At 46.7% G+C, this 15,886-nt stretch overlaps 1 protein-coding gene across 1 annotated transcript; it reads left to right on the plus strand.

Moving 5' to 3' along the window:
• Positions 1 to 510: 510 nt before the first annotated feature.
• LOC139247543 (probable G-protein coupled receptor 139) lies at positions 511 to 5,733 on the plus strand (the record flags this gene model as incomplete). The annotated part of the gene is made up of 2 exons (XM_070871651.1): positions 511 to 584; positions 4,858 to 5,733. Coding segments are annotated over exons 1-2 (946 nt in total), but the record flags the coding sequence as incomplete, so codon positions are not given.
• Between the last annotated feature and the right edge of the window lie 10,153 nt (positions 5,734 to 15,886).

Genomic DNA, 15,886 nt, shown 5'->3' on the forward strand with positions numbered 1-15,886 from the left:
CTGGCCTGGGATCCAATGCATCAGAGAACAAGGTTGCTGCAATCTGACTTTTCATCTTTTATCCCTCCTTTGTTTCTGTCACTTTCGCATCTTTTGTTCTCAATTTTAATTCAAGACAGGAATATAAACTATGTTATCTTTGTCCTCGGTATTTTATAGGTGTATAAAAAATCGCACATTATCTCACTTTTAATTTAAAACTGTGTACAATACGGTGAGCTGGATTAAGTTGCAGTGAAATTTTGTGATGACATTGGTTCAATGAGTCTGTTTGTTCAATGTCTGTGATTAATGTCAGTTACAGTGATGCCTAATGATGTCATCTGGGATTTCCCTCTGCTCAATGTAAGGAGCTCCCTTCAATGTTTCACCTCACACAATCAGCAGGTCTCCTCCAGCACAGATACCAGAAGTGAGTCACAGAAGGGAAGTCATGGTTGTGTCTCGCATCCCACCAGCGCCTCCCATGTCTGATGAATTTCTAGCCATGTTTGATAGATGGGCTCTAGAAGGCATGATAAGAAAATTATTGATCGACATACAACATATTTACTATCCTCTACTCGCTGCTTTTGGTGTTCCGAGTAAGTATCTATGTTCAATTATTAAATATATAAATCATGTTTCACTGTAATATCATTCTTGCTCTGTACCAAGGGATAATCAGTTATTAATGGTATTCTATTGCATTTTGTTTATGCACGTGTTGTTGTTTAAAAATAATGGGACATCCTCACTGCTGTTAGTGTATCTGGTACCTCGCTGTTAGTGTATCTGGTACCTCGCTGTTAGTGTATCTGGTACCTCGCTGTAAGTGTATCTGGTACCTCGCTGTAAGTGTATCTGGTACCTCACTGTTAGTGTATCTGGTACCTCACTGTTAGTGTCCCTGGTACCTCACTGTTAGTGTCCCTGGTACCTCACTGTTAGTGTATCTGGTACCTCACGGTTAGTGTATCTGGTACCTCACGGTTAGTGTATCTGGTACCTCACTGTTAGTGTATTTGGTACCTCACTGTTAGTGTATCTGGTACCTCACGGTTAGTGTATCTGGTACCTCGCTGTTAGTGTATCTGGTACCTCGCTGTTAGTGTATCTGGTACCTCACTGTTAGTGTATCTGGTACCTCGCTGTTAGTGTATCTGGTACCTCGCTGTTAGTGTATCTGGTACCTCACTGTTAGTGTATCTGGTACCTCGCTGTTAGTGTATCTGGTACCTCGCTGTTAGTGTATCTGGTACCTCTCTGTTAGTTTATCTGGTACGTCACTGTTAGTGTATCTGGTACCTCACTGTTAGTGTATTTGGTACCTCGCTGTTAGTGTATCTGGTACCTCACTGTTAGTGTATCTGGTACCTCGCTGTTAGTGTATCTGGTACCTCGCTGTTAGTGTATCTGGTACCTCACTGCTAGTGTATCTGGTACCTCACTGTTAGTGTATCTGGTACCTCACTGTTAGTGTATCTGGTACCTCACTGTTAGTGTATCTGGTACCTCACTGTTAGTGTATTTGGTACCTCGCTGTTAGTGTATCTGGTACCTCGCTGTTAGTGTATCTAGTACCTCGCTGTTAGTGTATCTGGTACCTCGCTGTTAGTGTATCTGGTACCTCACTATTAGTGTATCTGGTACCTCACTGTTAGTGTATCTGGTACCTCACTGTTAGTGTATCTGGTACCTCACTGTTAGTGTATCTGGTACCTCACTGTTAGTGTATCTGGTACCTCACTGTTAGTGTATCTAGTACCTCACTGTTAGTGTATCTGGTACCTCACTGTTAGTGTATCTGGTCCCTCACTGTTAGTGTATCTGGTACCTCGCTGTTAGTGTATCTGGTACCTCGCTGTTAGTGTATCTGGTACCTCGCTGTTAGTGTATCTGGTACCTCGCTGTTAGTGCATCTGGTACCTCGCTGTTAGTGTATCTGGTACCTCGCTGTTAGTGTATCTGGTACCTCGCTGTTAGTGTATCTGGTACCTCACTGTTCGTGTATCTGGTACCTCACTGTTAGTGTATCTGGTACCTCGCTGTTAGTGTATCTGGTACCTCACTGTTAGTGTAACTGGTACCTCACTGTTAGTGTATCTGGTACCTCACTGTTAGTGTATCTGGTACCTCGCTGTTAGTGTATCTGGTACCTCACTGTTCGTGTATCTGGTACCTCACTGTTAGTGTATCTGGTACCTCGCTGTTAGTGTATCTGGTACCTCGCTGTTAGTGTATCTGGTACCTCACTGTTCGTGTATCTGGTACCTCACTGTTAGTGTATCTGGTACCTCACTGTTAGTGTATCTGGTACCTCGCTGTTAGTGTATCTGGTACCTCACTGTTAGTGTATCTGGTACCTCACTGTTAGTGTATCTGGTACCTCACTGTTAGTGTATCTGGTACCTCGCTGTTAGTGTATCTGGTACCTCACTGTTAGTGTAACTGGTACCTCACTGTTAGTGTATCTGGTACCTCACTGTTAGTGTATCTGGTACCTCGCTGTTAGTGTATCTGGTACCTCGCTGTTAGTGTATCTGGTACCTCACTGTTACTGTATCTGGTACCTCGCTGTAAGTGTATCTGGTACCTCGCTGTTAATGTATCTGGTACCTCGCTGTTAGTGTATCTGGTACCTCACTGTTAGTGTATCTGGTACCTCGCTGTTAGTGTATCTGGTACCTCGCTGTTAGTGTATATGTTACTTCGCTGTAAGTGTATCTGGTACCTCAGTGTTAGTGTATCTGGTACCTCACTGTTAGTGTATCTGGTACCTCAATGTTAGTGTATCTGGTACCTCACTGTTAGTGTATCTGGTACCTCACTGTTCGTGTATCTGGTACCTCCCTGTTAGTGTATCTGGTACCTCACTGTTAGTGTATCTGGTACCTCACTGTTCGTGTATCTGGTACCTCACTGTTAATGTATCTGGTACCTCGCTGTTAATGTATCTGGTACCTCGCTGTTAGTGTATCTGGTACCTCGCTGTTAGTGTATCTGGTACCTCGCTGTTAGTGTATCTGGTACCTCGCTGTTAGTGTATCTGGTACCTCACTGTTAGTGTATCTGGTACCTCGCTGTTAGTGTATCTGGTACCTCACTGTTAGTGTATCTGGTACCTCACTGTTAGTGTATCTGGTACCTCGCTGTTAGTGTATCTGGTACCTCGCTGTTAGTGTATCTGGTACCTCACCGTGCTGTCGGCTATTGATTCTTTAAATGATATTGCTCCATCAAGATTCAAATGTTCTGTATTGAACTCAAGCAAAGATATTGGAAGAGACACTTTATTTCCTGAATTTGAGAATCCTCGCTACACTGCACATTTGTATCAGATCAGAAGCAGGTTTTCTAAGTTTCGGGAACTTGCCACCAAATGACGACAGGTGATTGACCTGAAACAGTCACTGTGTTTCTCTCTCCTCTGATGCTGCCTGACCTGTTGATTATCTCTCGGATTTTCTATTTTTATTTCAGACGTTCATCATCCACAGTATTTTACTGTTGTGTTCACCGAATGCTCGCCATGTTTACTTACACACAGTGCGAAGAACAAATCCTGACAGATCATACACACCTTCTTAAATCACTGAAATATCTCCTATTTTCTATGTTTCTCCTATTTTCTATGTTTCTATGTTTCGAATCATTCAGTTCCAGCCAGTGCCTCATGTTCCACATTCTCCAGTTCTGCATTACTGCCACTGCTTCTGATGGTTGGAACAGATTTATCCGGGTCATTTTCATTCTCACTAAATGCTCATTCAGTCAGATTTCCAGACATTTATTTGCAATCTTTGTTTTGAGTTTACAATTGCCTCTCATGTATGTCTGCCACAGCTCAGTGGGTCTCTCAGTGAGAATCGGAGTAATTCTCTATTGTACCCTGCTTTCATTCAGCATAAAGAATGTCAGCTGATTGTAACTGAAGTATTAATGATCAAACAATCCTTTGATATTTTTCCATCTAATATACGATGCACAAGTTGGAAACCAGCATGTGAAAGAAAACAAGAATAACTCATATCCATTTGTGTTCAGATACTTTACAGAAACATTGGGCAGCACTTTACCTGTGGAATAAGTCGTCCGATTTCGATGCTAAAACAAAGCATTTAGTTGGACATTCCCTGGTCAATGATAACCATTTATTTTATTCAGAGTCCATTCTTTGCCATGTTATTCGGAAATTCTTTCTTTCAATGAGCGACAATTTCAACAAAAAGGTGTAAAGCTCATTGTTCAATACACTTCCTGCAGCCCAGTTATCTTTCTAACTGCTGTACATTTGTATTTAATAACCTAACATCGTCATATTAGCTTCATACATTTTAAGTAGAACCACCTGTAATTATTGCACGCCACAATTGCAGTCGATGTTTATTTCTGTTACACTCACTTTCAGTTCGAATTAGAATCCATATCCTCAGCAGGAGCAAGAATACAATGAGGGTCTCCCTCCCTCTCCCCCTATCACCGCCCCCTCCCACCAACACAGCGGCACAGAAGTGAATCTCACCGCTCTCGGTGCTGACTGATCCCGGGACACGAAGGCTTCCTGAGAGCTTCTTGACCCGTGTGTCCCTGTTACCTCGGGCAGTGTTGTTGCCTGCTGAGCTAAAGGTAGATCTATCATTTAATGTCTCATTGATCAAACATCTGTTCATTTCATGTTGTCTTTATCCCCATTTCATTTATTGATTCCTTATTATTTTTGCAATAAACACTGCATTCATTTCCTCAGGTACGAGAATTAGATTATATCATTTCATGTCACTAATGATTTTCAGATTGCAGACCGAATCCCATCAATCTTCTGCTCTTGCTCCCAGCCTGATGTTTAATTTAACTGGTTATTTCCTTTCCTCACAGTGAACTTAGTGACGATAATGATCCTGTCCCGGGGAAAGTGTGGACTCTCCAAATGTGTCACTCGTTACCTGGTGGCCATGGCAACAGCGGATCTACTGGTGGTGATCCTGGATCTGATACTGAGGCACATTCCGATTCGTTATGAGGAACAGTTTATTTTCGTGTATTCCATCCCCCTGTGTAATATCCACGCCGTCCTGCTCTATGCAGCCACAGACTGTTCTGTCTGGTTCACCATCACTTTCACCTTCGATCGATTTGTGGCCATTTGTTGCCAGAAGCTGAAAACTAAATATTGCACCGAGAGAACGGCGGCTGTGGTTCTGGGAACAGTGACTGTGCTGAGCTGTTTAAAGAACATACCCTGGTATTTTATGTTCACAAGTAGGTATGTGCTTTATAACAACCCCTGGTTTTGTTACACTAATTATGTATCACTGGGCTGGGCAGTATTCGAACTACTTCATTATATTCTAACCCCGTGTGTCCCATTTATTCTGATCCTGCTGCTCAATGCTCTCACTGTCAGACACATTTTACTGGCCAGCAGAGCTCGCAGGAGACTCCGGGGTCACAGCAGTGGGGAGAGTCCCAGAGACCCCGAGATGGAGAGTCGCAGAAAATCCATGATTTTATTGTTTGTTATCTCGGGGAATTTCATCCTGCTATGGGCAATGTATATGGTGGTTCTTGTGGCAAACCGGCTTGTTTGGATTTCACATCTTGTATTTATACCTGCGTTAGTAACTGAACTGGGTTACATGCTGCAGCAGCTGAGTTGCTGTACAAACACTGGGATTTACGCCGTGACACAGACTAAGTTCCGGGAGCAGTGGAAGAATGTGCTGAAATATCCCTTTGTTGTAATTGTAAAATGCATTAAACGATAAGAAGCAGCAGAGACTTTACAGCCTCAGAACTCAATGCCACCAGATAATGGGGGGGAAATCCCGGTTGGGGGCTTCCTTCGGACAAATGCCTCCGACCGGAGGATATTTTATGTAAACCTTCGATTCCCATCCGAGACCTTCATTCCATGTGTAGCGTTAGGGAAATGGCCTTCCCCATACGTACAGTAAAGCTGGAGTCACATGGGCCTGAAGCACCAATCACGCTGCAGTATTCTCAGTGATAATAATGGCAACTCGCTTTTTCAGAGTTCCCAATATTATCAATGTGAATAAACACCTCAATATTGAAAAGCAACAGAATAAATTAAAAACACATCACATATTTAAAATTAATTGAAATTAAAGTCAATTAAATGTTTTGTTAAAAAAATGTTTTGGAATTTTTTTAACATGTTTCAATAAGGTTTAAAATAAATGATCCTTGGTGGAAAGGGTTTTTACTGTAAAAATATGTATTTAAGTTTATTTTTGATATGTTTTCGAACTCTTACACTGGTAAAAGTAATGTATCGACCTGCTTTTACCTGGTTTAAGAGTTTGAAGGACATTCTCTGGGCATGATTTGGGCAAATGACCCAATCTCACCCACACAAATGGTCTTCTCCCCGGGATTTGGAGAATCCATATGGAGAAATCTTTGACAGATCGGAAAAGCCGGTTTCCGGGGCATGTACACTTGGGCCTGACCTGGTGAGGCCGGAATTTAAGGCCCATTGTGTCCGAGCCACTCTCCCTCATGGTGAATATTATCACACTCACTCACACACTGTCTACACAGGGCTCCCTGGGCGGGGAGTGACAATCTGTCAGGATCCTCTGCAAGGTCAGCAGTGACCTGCAAAAGGATGGCACCCCCTAAAGTACCACCTAAAGTAGCTGGTCTCCCGCCTGCACTAAGGTGGCAACATCCGTTGCCTAGACAATGGGGTAGTGTTCCTCAGGACCACTCCCTGCCTCACATATGGATGTTCTCACTCGCGCTCGGCACAGCATATACAGCTCTGGTACCCAGCACAAAGCTGGTGGCAGGATCTATTCCCATTGGCTGGTTGATGTCACTGACCTTCCCCTTCCCAGAAGTGAGGCCAGGTGAGTTACAGCGAGAGTCGAGGTCAGCAGCAGATAGAGGTTTGTTCACCAAAGCAGTGAGTGAGTGGCTAGGGGGAGCCACTCGGCCCGGCCCTGCACCAATCCCCACAACCCAGCATGGTAAGGAGGAGGTCCAACACCAGGTACGATGGCAGCTCCTGTCGGCCAGGCTTTCCATCAGTGCCTGAATCTGACTGCAAGAGACCTACGTCTGTCTTCACTAATCGTTTTCTCTTCACATATCTGTGGAAGCTTTTGCAGTAAATAGGAGCACGATTAGTCCATTGAGCCACTCGAGCCTGCTCTGCCATGCAAGATCATGGCAGATGGAGGCTTGTAATAAATGCACCGAAAGAATCCTGGGCGATTTTAACCTACATATTGATTGGACAAAGCAAATTGGCCAGCGTAGCCCCGAGGAAGAGTTCATAGAGTGTATCCTGGATGGTTTCCTTGAACAGCATATTGCGGATCCAACCAGCGAGCAGGCTATCTTAGATCTGGTACAGTGAAATGAATGACCATAACATGGTTCAATTTGAAATTCTGTTGGGCGGTGAGTAAGTTAGTTCTCAAACCAGTGTCCTAAGCTTAAATTATTGAGAAAACAAAGGTATGGGGGCAGAGTTGGCTAAAGTGGACTGGGAAAATAGATTAAAGTACGGGACGGTTGATGATCAGTGGCAGACATTTAAGGAGATATTTCTTAACTCGCAACTAAAATATATCCCAATGAGATGGAAAGACTGTAAGAGAACGGATAACCATCCGTGCCTAACTGAGGAAATAAGGGTCGGCATCACATTGAAAACAAGGGCCTGCAATGGGCCAAGATCAGTGGGAGACCAGAGGATTGGGAAACGTTTAAAAGCCAGCAAAGAACAAATACAAAATTGACAAAGAGAGGGAAGATAGAGTATGAAAGGAAACAAGCACGAAATATAAAAACACAGTAAGAGTTTCTACAGGTACATAACAAGGAAAACAGTGGCTAAAGTAAATGTTCCTCCCCTGGAGGATGAGACTGGGGAATGGTCGAGACATTGAACAAATATATTGTATCCGTCTTCACTGTAGAAGCCACTGAAACACCCCAATAGTGGATAAGCAAGGGGCTGTAGGGAGGTTGGAACTTCATACAATCACTATCGCTAATGAAGTAGTACTCAGTAAAATAATGGGACTAAAGGCGTACAAGTCCCCTGTGTCATGTATTTAACCATCTTGTAATGATTTGGTCATGTAACTGTAACTCATGCACACTGTACCTGTACCCTAGAAATGCACACCCTGACCACAGGGGGTGAACTTGCGGGAGACACTCCTCACCTGGGTTTCCAGGTATAAAAGGGCAGGTCCCACCCAGGGTCAGTACTCCTTAGTCCTGCCAATAAAGGTGAAGGTCACAGAGTGACCGTGTCTGATATATCCATGCCTCGTGTGAGTTTGTAGTAAGGTGCAGAGACACTACATTTGGGGACGAGAAACGGGAATCACCGAACCACGAGGATGGCCACCGGTGGCACAGAGGAACGTTACTGTGTGGGTGAGGACTGGGATGACTTTGTGGAAAGACTCCAGCAGAGCTTTGTCACAAAGGACTGGCTGGAAGAGACAGCGGCTGACAAGCGGAGGGTGCATCTACTGACCAGCTGTGGTCCACAGACGTATGCATCTACTGACCAGCTGTGGTCCACAGACGTATGCATCTACTGACCAGCTGTGGTTCACAGACGTATGCATCTACTGACCAGCTGTGGTTCACAGACGTATGCATCTACTGACCAGCTGTGGTCCACAGACGTATGCATCTACTGACCAGCTGTGGTCCACAGACGTATGCATCTACTGACCAGCTGTGGTCCACAGACGTATGCATCTACTGACCAGCTGTGGTCCACAGACGTATGCATCTACTGACCAGCTGTGGTCCACAGACGTATGCACCTACTGACCAGCTGTGGTCCACAGACGTATGCATCTACTGACCAGCTGTGGTCCACAGACGTATGCATCTACTGACCAGCTGTGGTCCACAGACGTATGCATCTACTGACCAGCTGTGGTCCACAGACATATGCATCTACTGACCAGCTGTGGTCCACAGACGTATGCATCTACTGACCAGCTGTGGTCCACAGACGTATGCACCTACTGACCAGCTGTGGACCACAGACGTATGCGCTGATGAAAGACCTGCTCGCACCCCAAAAGCCGGCAGACAAGTCTTTTGAAGAGCTCAGCCAACTGATCAGTGAGCATCTCAAGCCGGCAAGTAGTGTACACATGGCCTACACCGGTTCTACTCTCACCGGCACCGGGAGGGACAAAACATCTCGGACTTCGTGGCGGACCTGCAGTGCTTGGCCAGTTTCTGTAAGTTCTCTGATGCCTGCAGCGGGAGATATTAAGGGACTTTTGCCATCGAGGGCATTAATCATGCCAGCATTTCCAGGAAGCTCATAGAGACCAAGGACTTGACTTTAGAAGGGGCGGCGTTGAAAGCTCAGACCTTTATGGCAGGGGAAGAGGAGACCAAGCAAATTTACGCACGCAACCCTGGTCCCAACGTGGCGATGGACCAGGGAGTTAACATGGTGAAAACTGCTCGGGACCCCACAGGCAGGCAAGGGCATTTCGAAACCACCCAGGCAGCAACAGGCTCTAGGGTGGGCCTGCAACAAGGACAATGGAGAGGGGATTGGCAATTCACGCCATCTCGAGGAACAATGCGTCCCGCGATAGGACCATTAACACCCACCATCAGAGTGCTTAGAAACAGCCAAATGGGCAATCAGAGGGGAATGCTGGGTAATAGTCCCTTTGTTAACCGCAATCTCAATCTCAGCTCATGCTGGAGATGTGGGGGGTAGACACACTGCAAGAAGCTGCAGATTCCAGCAATATACCTGTAGGATTTGTAATATCAGTGGACACTTGGCCAGGATGTGCAAAAAGGCAGTAGCGAGGCTAATCTGTGAGACAGAGGAACCAGATGAGGGATCTGCAATGCAGGATGATGCCTGGGGTAAAGCCATGGATGCTGAAGTTCAGCGGGTTCACGTGGCTGACGTCCACAGCTCATACACTAAACGTCACCCATGATGATGCAAGTCTTACTGAATGGCATCCCGGTGCACATGGAGCTGGATACGGGAGTGAGCCAGTCACTCATGAGTGCCCAACAATTTAAGAGACTATGGCCACACAGAGCTAGCAGGCCCAAACTGGAACGCATTGACATGCAGCTACGGACTTACACCAAAGAGCTCATCCCAGTGCTGGGCAGTGCAAACTTGGTGGTAACATATAATGGATCACAGAACCGGCTGCCACTCTGGGTCGTTCCTGGAAATGGCTCCGTGCTTTTGGGGAGGAGTTGGCTAGCTGGGATGAAATGGAAATGGGGGGATGTGCACGTCATTTCATCTGTGGAGCGAAATTCATGCTCACAGGTCCTGCAAAAATTCAGGTCACTGTTTCAACCCGGTGTCGGAACGTTCAAGGGCACTAAAGTAGTGATACACATCACTCCGGGCACCAGACCAGTGCACCACAAGGCCAGAGCAGTGCCGTATGTGATGCATAAAAATATTGATTGTGAATTGGACAGGCTGCTCAGAGAGGGCATAATTTCGGCCGTTGAATTCAGCGACTGGGCCAGTCCCATCGTTCCTGTGTTTAAAGCAGACGGCTCGGTCAGGATTTGTGGCGACTACAAAGCCACCATCAACCGAGTGTCGCTGCAAGACCAATACCCGCTCCCGAGAGCAGAGGACCTTTTTGCCACACTGGCAGGTGGTAAGCTGTTCACGAAGCTGGACCTCACTTTGGCCGACATGACTCAGGAACAGACTGAAGAATCCAAGCTTCTGACCATCACGACACACAAGGGATTATTTATCTACAACAGGTGTCCGTTTGGCATTCGTTCGGCAGCAGCTATCTTTCAGAGAAACATGGAAAGTTTGCTCAAGTCCATCCCTGGAACGATTGTGTTCCAAGACGACATTCCCATAACGGGTCGAGACACCGAGGAACACCTCCACAACCTGGAGGAGATGCTACGCCGATTGGACCGGGTAGGCTTGCGGCTGAAAAAGGCCAAGTGTGTGTTTTTGACCCCAGAGGTCGAGTTTTTGGGCAGGAGGGTTGCTGTACATGGGATCAGGCCCACTGAATCAAAAACTGAGGTGATTCACCGGGCACCCAGGCCTGGAAACACGTCGGAGCTGTGATCATTCCTGGGACTTTTGAACTATTTCGGGAACTTTCTGCCGAACTGAAGCACATTGTTGGAGCCGTTACACATGTTCCTGCGTAAAGGTTGTGAATGGTTTTGTGGGGACTGTCAAGAACGGGCTTTCAATAAGGCGAGGAACTGCTGTGTTCCAACTAACTGTTGACTTTGTATGACGCCTGTAAAAAACTGGTTTTAACATGCGATGCGTCATCCTACGGGGTTGGGTGTGTGTTGCAGGGTAACGATGACGGCCAACTCCAACCAGTGGCTTACACCTCCAGGTCGCTCTCCCAGGCAGAGCGTGGATACGGCGCAGTTGAGAAGGAGGCACTCGCGTGTGTGTACGGTGTGAAAAAGATGCACCAGTACCTCTTCGGTAGACGGTTCGAGCTAGAGACGGACCACAAGCCGTTAACATCCCTGTTGTCCGACAGTAAGGCTGTCAATGCTAATGCATCAGCTCACATACAGCGCTGGGCCCTCACACTGGCTGCGTATGACTACACCATACGTCACCGGCCAGGCACCGTAAATTGCGCTGACGCACTCAGCGGGCTCCCACTGGCCACCACCGAGGGAGCGTCGGAGCAGAGCGCTGAGATGGTCATGGCCGTTGAGGCTTTTCACACTGCGGGCTCCCCCATCACAGCCCGCCAGATCAAACTCTGGACCAACAGGGACCCCCTCCTATCCATGATAAAGAAATGTGTCCTGACTGGGGACTGGGTGCCCGCACACAGGGTGTGCCCCGAGGAGATCAGACCGTTTCACAGACGGATGGATGAGCTCTCCATCCAATCCAACTGCCTGTTATGGGGCAGCCGGGTAGTCATGCCCCAGAAAGGAAGGGAAGCGTTCATCAGGGAACTCCACAGCGAGCACCCTGGCATCGTGTTAATGAAGGCCATTGCCCGGTCACATGTATGGTGGCCAGGGATTGACTCAGACCTGGAACACTGAGTTCACAGATGCACGACGTGTGCTCAGCTGGGCAATGCCCCCAGGAAGGCCCCACTCAGCCCGTGGCCCTGACCCACCAGCCCATGGTCACGTATTCACATCGACTATGTGGGCCCGTTCATGGGGAAAATGTTCCTGATCGTTGTCAATGCGTACTCGAAGTGGATCGAGTGCATCATATTAAACTCGTGCACGACATCCACCACCGTGGAGAGTCTGCGTATGGTTTTCGCGACCCACGGTTTGCCGGATATCCTGGTCAGCGACAATGGCCCGTGTTTTACCAGCCATGAGTTCCAGGAGTTTATGTCGGGCAATGGGATCAAGCACGTCCGGACAGCGCCTTTCAAGCCGGCCTCCCTATATTCAAATCTAAATTGTTGATATATACCGCAAAAAGCAAGGGACCCAGTACTGAGCCCTGCAGAACCCCACTGGAAACATCCTTCCAGTCACAAAAACATCCATCAATCATTACCCTTTGCTTCCTACCTCCAAGCCAATTTTGGAGCCAACTTGCAATTATACATTCACCTGACTCCGACCGCAAGGGACCTACGTTTGTCTTCACTAATCTTTTTCTCTTCACATATCTATAGAAGCTTTTGCAGTCAGATTTTATGTTCCCGGCAAGCCTCTTCTCATACTCTATTTTCATCCCTCTTAATTAAACCCTTTGTCCTCCTCTGCTGAATTCTAAATTTCTCCCAGTCCTCAGGTTTGCTGCTTTTTCTGGCCAATTTCTATGCCTCTTCCTTAGATTTAACACTGTCCTTAATTTCCCGTGTTAGCCACGGTTGATCCACCTTTCCCGTTTTATTTTTACTCCAGACAGCGATGTGCAATTGTTGAAGTTCATCCATGTAATCTATAAATGTCTGGCATTGCCTATCCACTGTCAACCCTTTAAGTATAATTTGCCAGTCTATCCAAGCCAATCATCGAAGTTACCTTTCCTTAAGTTCAGGACCCTAGTCTCTGAATCAGCTATGTCACTCTCCATCTTAATAAAGAATTCTACCATATTATGGTCACTCTTCCCCAAGAGGCCTCGCACAACAAGATTGCTAATTAATCCTCTCTCATTACACATCACCCAGTCTAGGATGGCCAGCTCTCTCGTTGGTTCCTCGACATATTGTTCTAGAAAACCATCCCTAATACACTCCAGGAAATCCTCCTCCATCGCATTGCTACCAGTTTAGTTAGCTCAATCAAGATGTAGATTAAAGTCGCATGATAACTGCTGTACCTTTATTGCATGCATCCCTAATTTCCTGTTTGATGCCATCCCCAAGCTCACTACTATTGTTTGGTGGTCTGTACATAACTGCCACGAGCATTTTCTGCCCTTTGGTATTCCGCAGCTCCACCCATACCGATTCCACATCATCCAGGCTAATGTCCCTTCTTACTATTGCGTTAATTTCCTCTTTAACCAGCAACGCTACCCTGCCTACTTTTAATTTCTGTCTAACCTTCCTGAATGCTGAATACCCCTGGATGTTGAGTTCCCAGCCTTGGTCACCCTGGAGCCATGTCTCTGTAATCCCAATTATATCATAATCGTTAATAGCTGCGTGCGCAGTTAATTCATCCACCTTATTACAACTACTCCTCGCATTGAGGCACAGAGCCTTCAGGCTTGTCTTTTTAACACCCTTTGTCCCTTTAGACTATTTCTGCAATGTCACCGCTTTAGATTTTTGCCTTGGGTTTCTCTGCCCTCCACTTTTACTATTCTCCTTTCCATCTTTTGCTTCTGCCCCCATTTTATTTCCCTCTGTCTTCCTGCATTGGTTCCCATCCCCCTGCCATATTAGTTTAACTCCTCCCCAACAGCACCAGCCAACACTCCCCCTCGGATATTGGTTCCGGTCCTGCCCAGGTGCAGACAGTCCGGTTTGTACTGGTCCCACCTCCCCCAGAACCGGTTCCAATGCCCCAGGAATTTGAATCCCTCCCTGCTGCACCACTGCTCAAGCCACGTATTCATCTGAGCTATCCTGCGATTCCTACTCTGACTAGCACGTGGCACTGGTAGCAATCCTGAGATTACCACCTTTGAGGTCCTACTTTTTAATTTAACTCCTGGCTCCCTAAATTCAGCTTGTAGGACCTCATCCCGTTTTTTACCTTTATCGTTGGTACCTGTATGTACCACGACAACTGGCTGTTCACACTCCCCCTCCAGTATGCCGACAGCTGCTCCGAGACATCCTTGACCCTTGCACCAGGGAGGCATCATACCATCCTCGAGTCTCGGTTGCAACCGCAGAAACACCTTTCTATCCCCTTTTGATGCATTTTGTGAATGCTAATAAGGAAAGGGTAAACACATTAAGTGGTAGGCCACTTAATAGTGCAGATGAACAAAGGGACCTTGGAGTGCTTGTCCACAGATCCCTGAAAGTAGCAGGCCAGGAGGATAAGGTGGTTAAGAAGGCATATGGAATGCTTGCCTTTATTGGCCGAGACATAGAATATAAGAGCAGGGAGGTTATGCTTAAATTGTAAAGTACTTTGGTTAGGCCACAGCTGGAGTACTGCGTGCAGTTCTGGTTGCCATATTGCAGGAAGGATTTGATTGTACCTGAGAGGGTGCAGAGGAGATTTACTAGGATGCTACCTGGAATGGAGAATCTTAGTTATGAGGACAGATTGGATAGGCTGGGTTTGTTCTCATTGGAACAAGGAGGTTAAGGGGAGACCTCATCGATGTCAACAAAATATTTAGAGGCCTGGACATAGTGGATAGTAAGGGTCTATTTCCATTGGTGGAGGGGTCTATTACAAGGGGGCATAGTTTTAAGGTGGTAGGTGGAAGGTTTAGAGGGGATTTGAGGGGGGGTTCTTTACGCAGAGGGTTGTGGGGATCTGGAACTCGCTGCCTGGAAGATTGGTGGATGCAGAAACCCTCACCACTTTTAAGAGATGGTTGGATGGGCACTTAAAGTGTAGTAACCTGCAGGGTTACGGACCTAGAGCTGGTAATTGGGATTAGACTGGATGACCTTTTGTTGGACGGTGCAGATATAATGGTAAGTACTGCAGGGAATAGAATACGGCCAGGGTGATCTCTTGGACTAGTGTCGATCGCCTGGATGTGTTGGAGAGGAATTTTCCCAGATTTTTTCTCCCTAAATTGGCCTGGGTTTTTATCTGGCTTTTGCCTCTCCCAGGAGATCACATGGCTCCGGTTGGGGTGGAGTGTAGAATGTTTCAGTATAAGAGATGTCACAGTTGTGTGAGGCGGACTGGTTGGGCTGGGTGCTCTTTGCCTTTCCGTCATTGTTCATAGGTTTATATATAACCTTCAGGGCTGCTGACCGAGGGCCGTGTGGCTCTTTGTCGGCCGGTGAGGACACGATGGGATGGAATGGCCTCCTTCTGTGCTGTAAATTTCTATGTTTCTATGTTGCTATGGAATTTAGGGTGAGAAGGGTGGACCCTGCAAGGGAACAGACTCTCTGGCTCCCAGGACAAATTAATCAAAGTGAGTGTTACCCATGGGAGCCAGCGCCAGATCCAGTCAATAAAGTGAACCATCTTGCCAGCTTCTGACTGGGGATTGCCGTTGGACTCAGCTATTGACTGGGTGAAATCTCTGAGCCACACACCAGGCAGGTCCCAGAGACAATCCCCAGTCTGCACATACAAATGTACACAAAGACTGTCAGTAGATAAAGTCTGTCAGACAGAATAACCTGGCATGTTCCTGTCCCACCTCCCAGTAACACTATCTCTCGGAACATACAAAGAAACGTGGCCAATTCAGGAAAAGCCTCCGGGCAATTGCTCTCCAATTGCCTGAGGCTCCAGGGAG

The sequence above is a fragment of the Pristiophorus japonicus genome, unplaced genomic scaffold, assembly GCF_044704955.1.
Source record: "Pristiophorus japonicus isolate sPriJap1 unplaced genomic scaffold, sPriJap1.hap1 HAP1_SCAFFOLD_2711, whole genome shotgun sequence".
Lineage (NCBI taxonomy): Eukaryota > Metazoa > Chordata > Chondrichthyes > Pristiophoridae > Pristiophorus > Pristiophorus japonicus.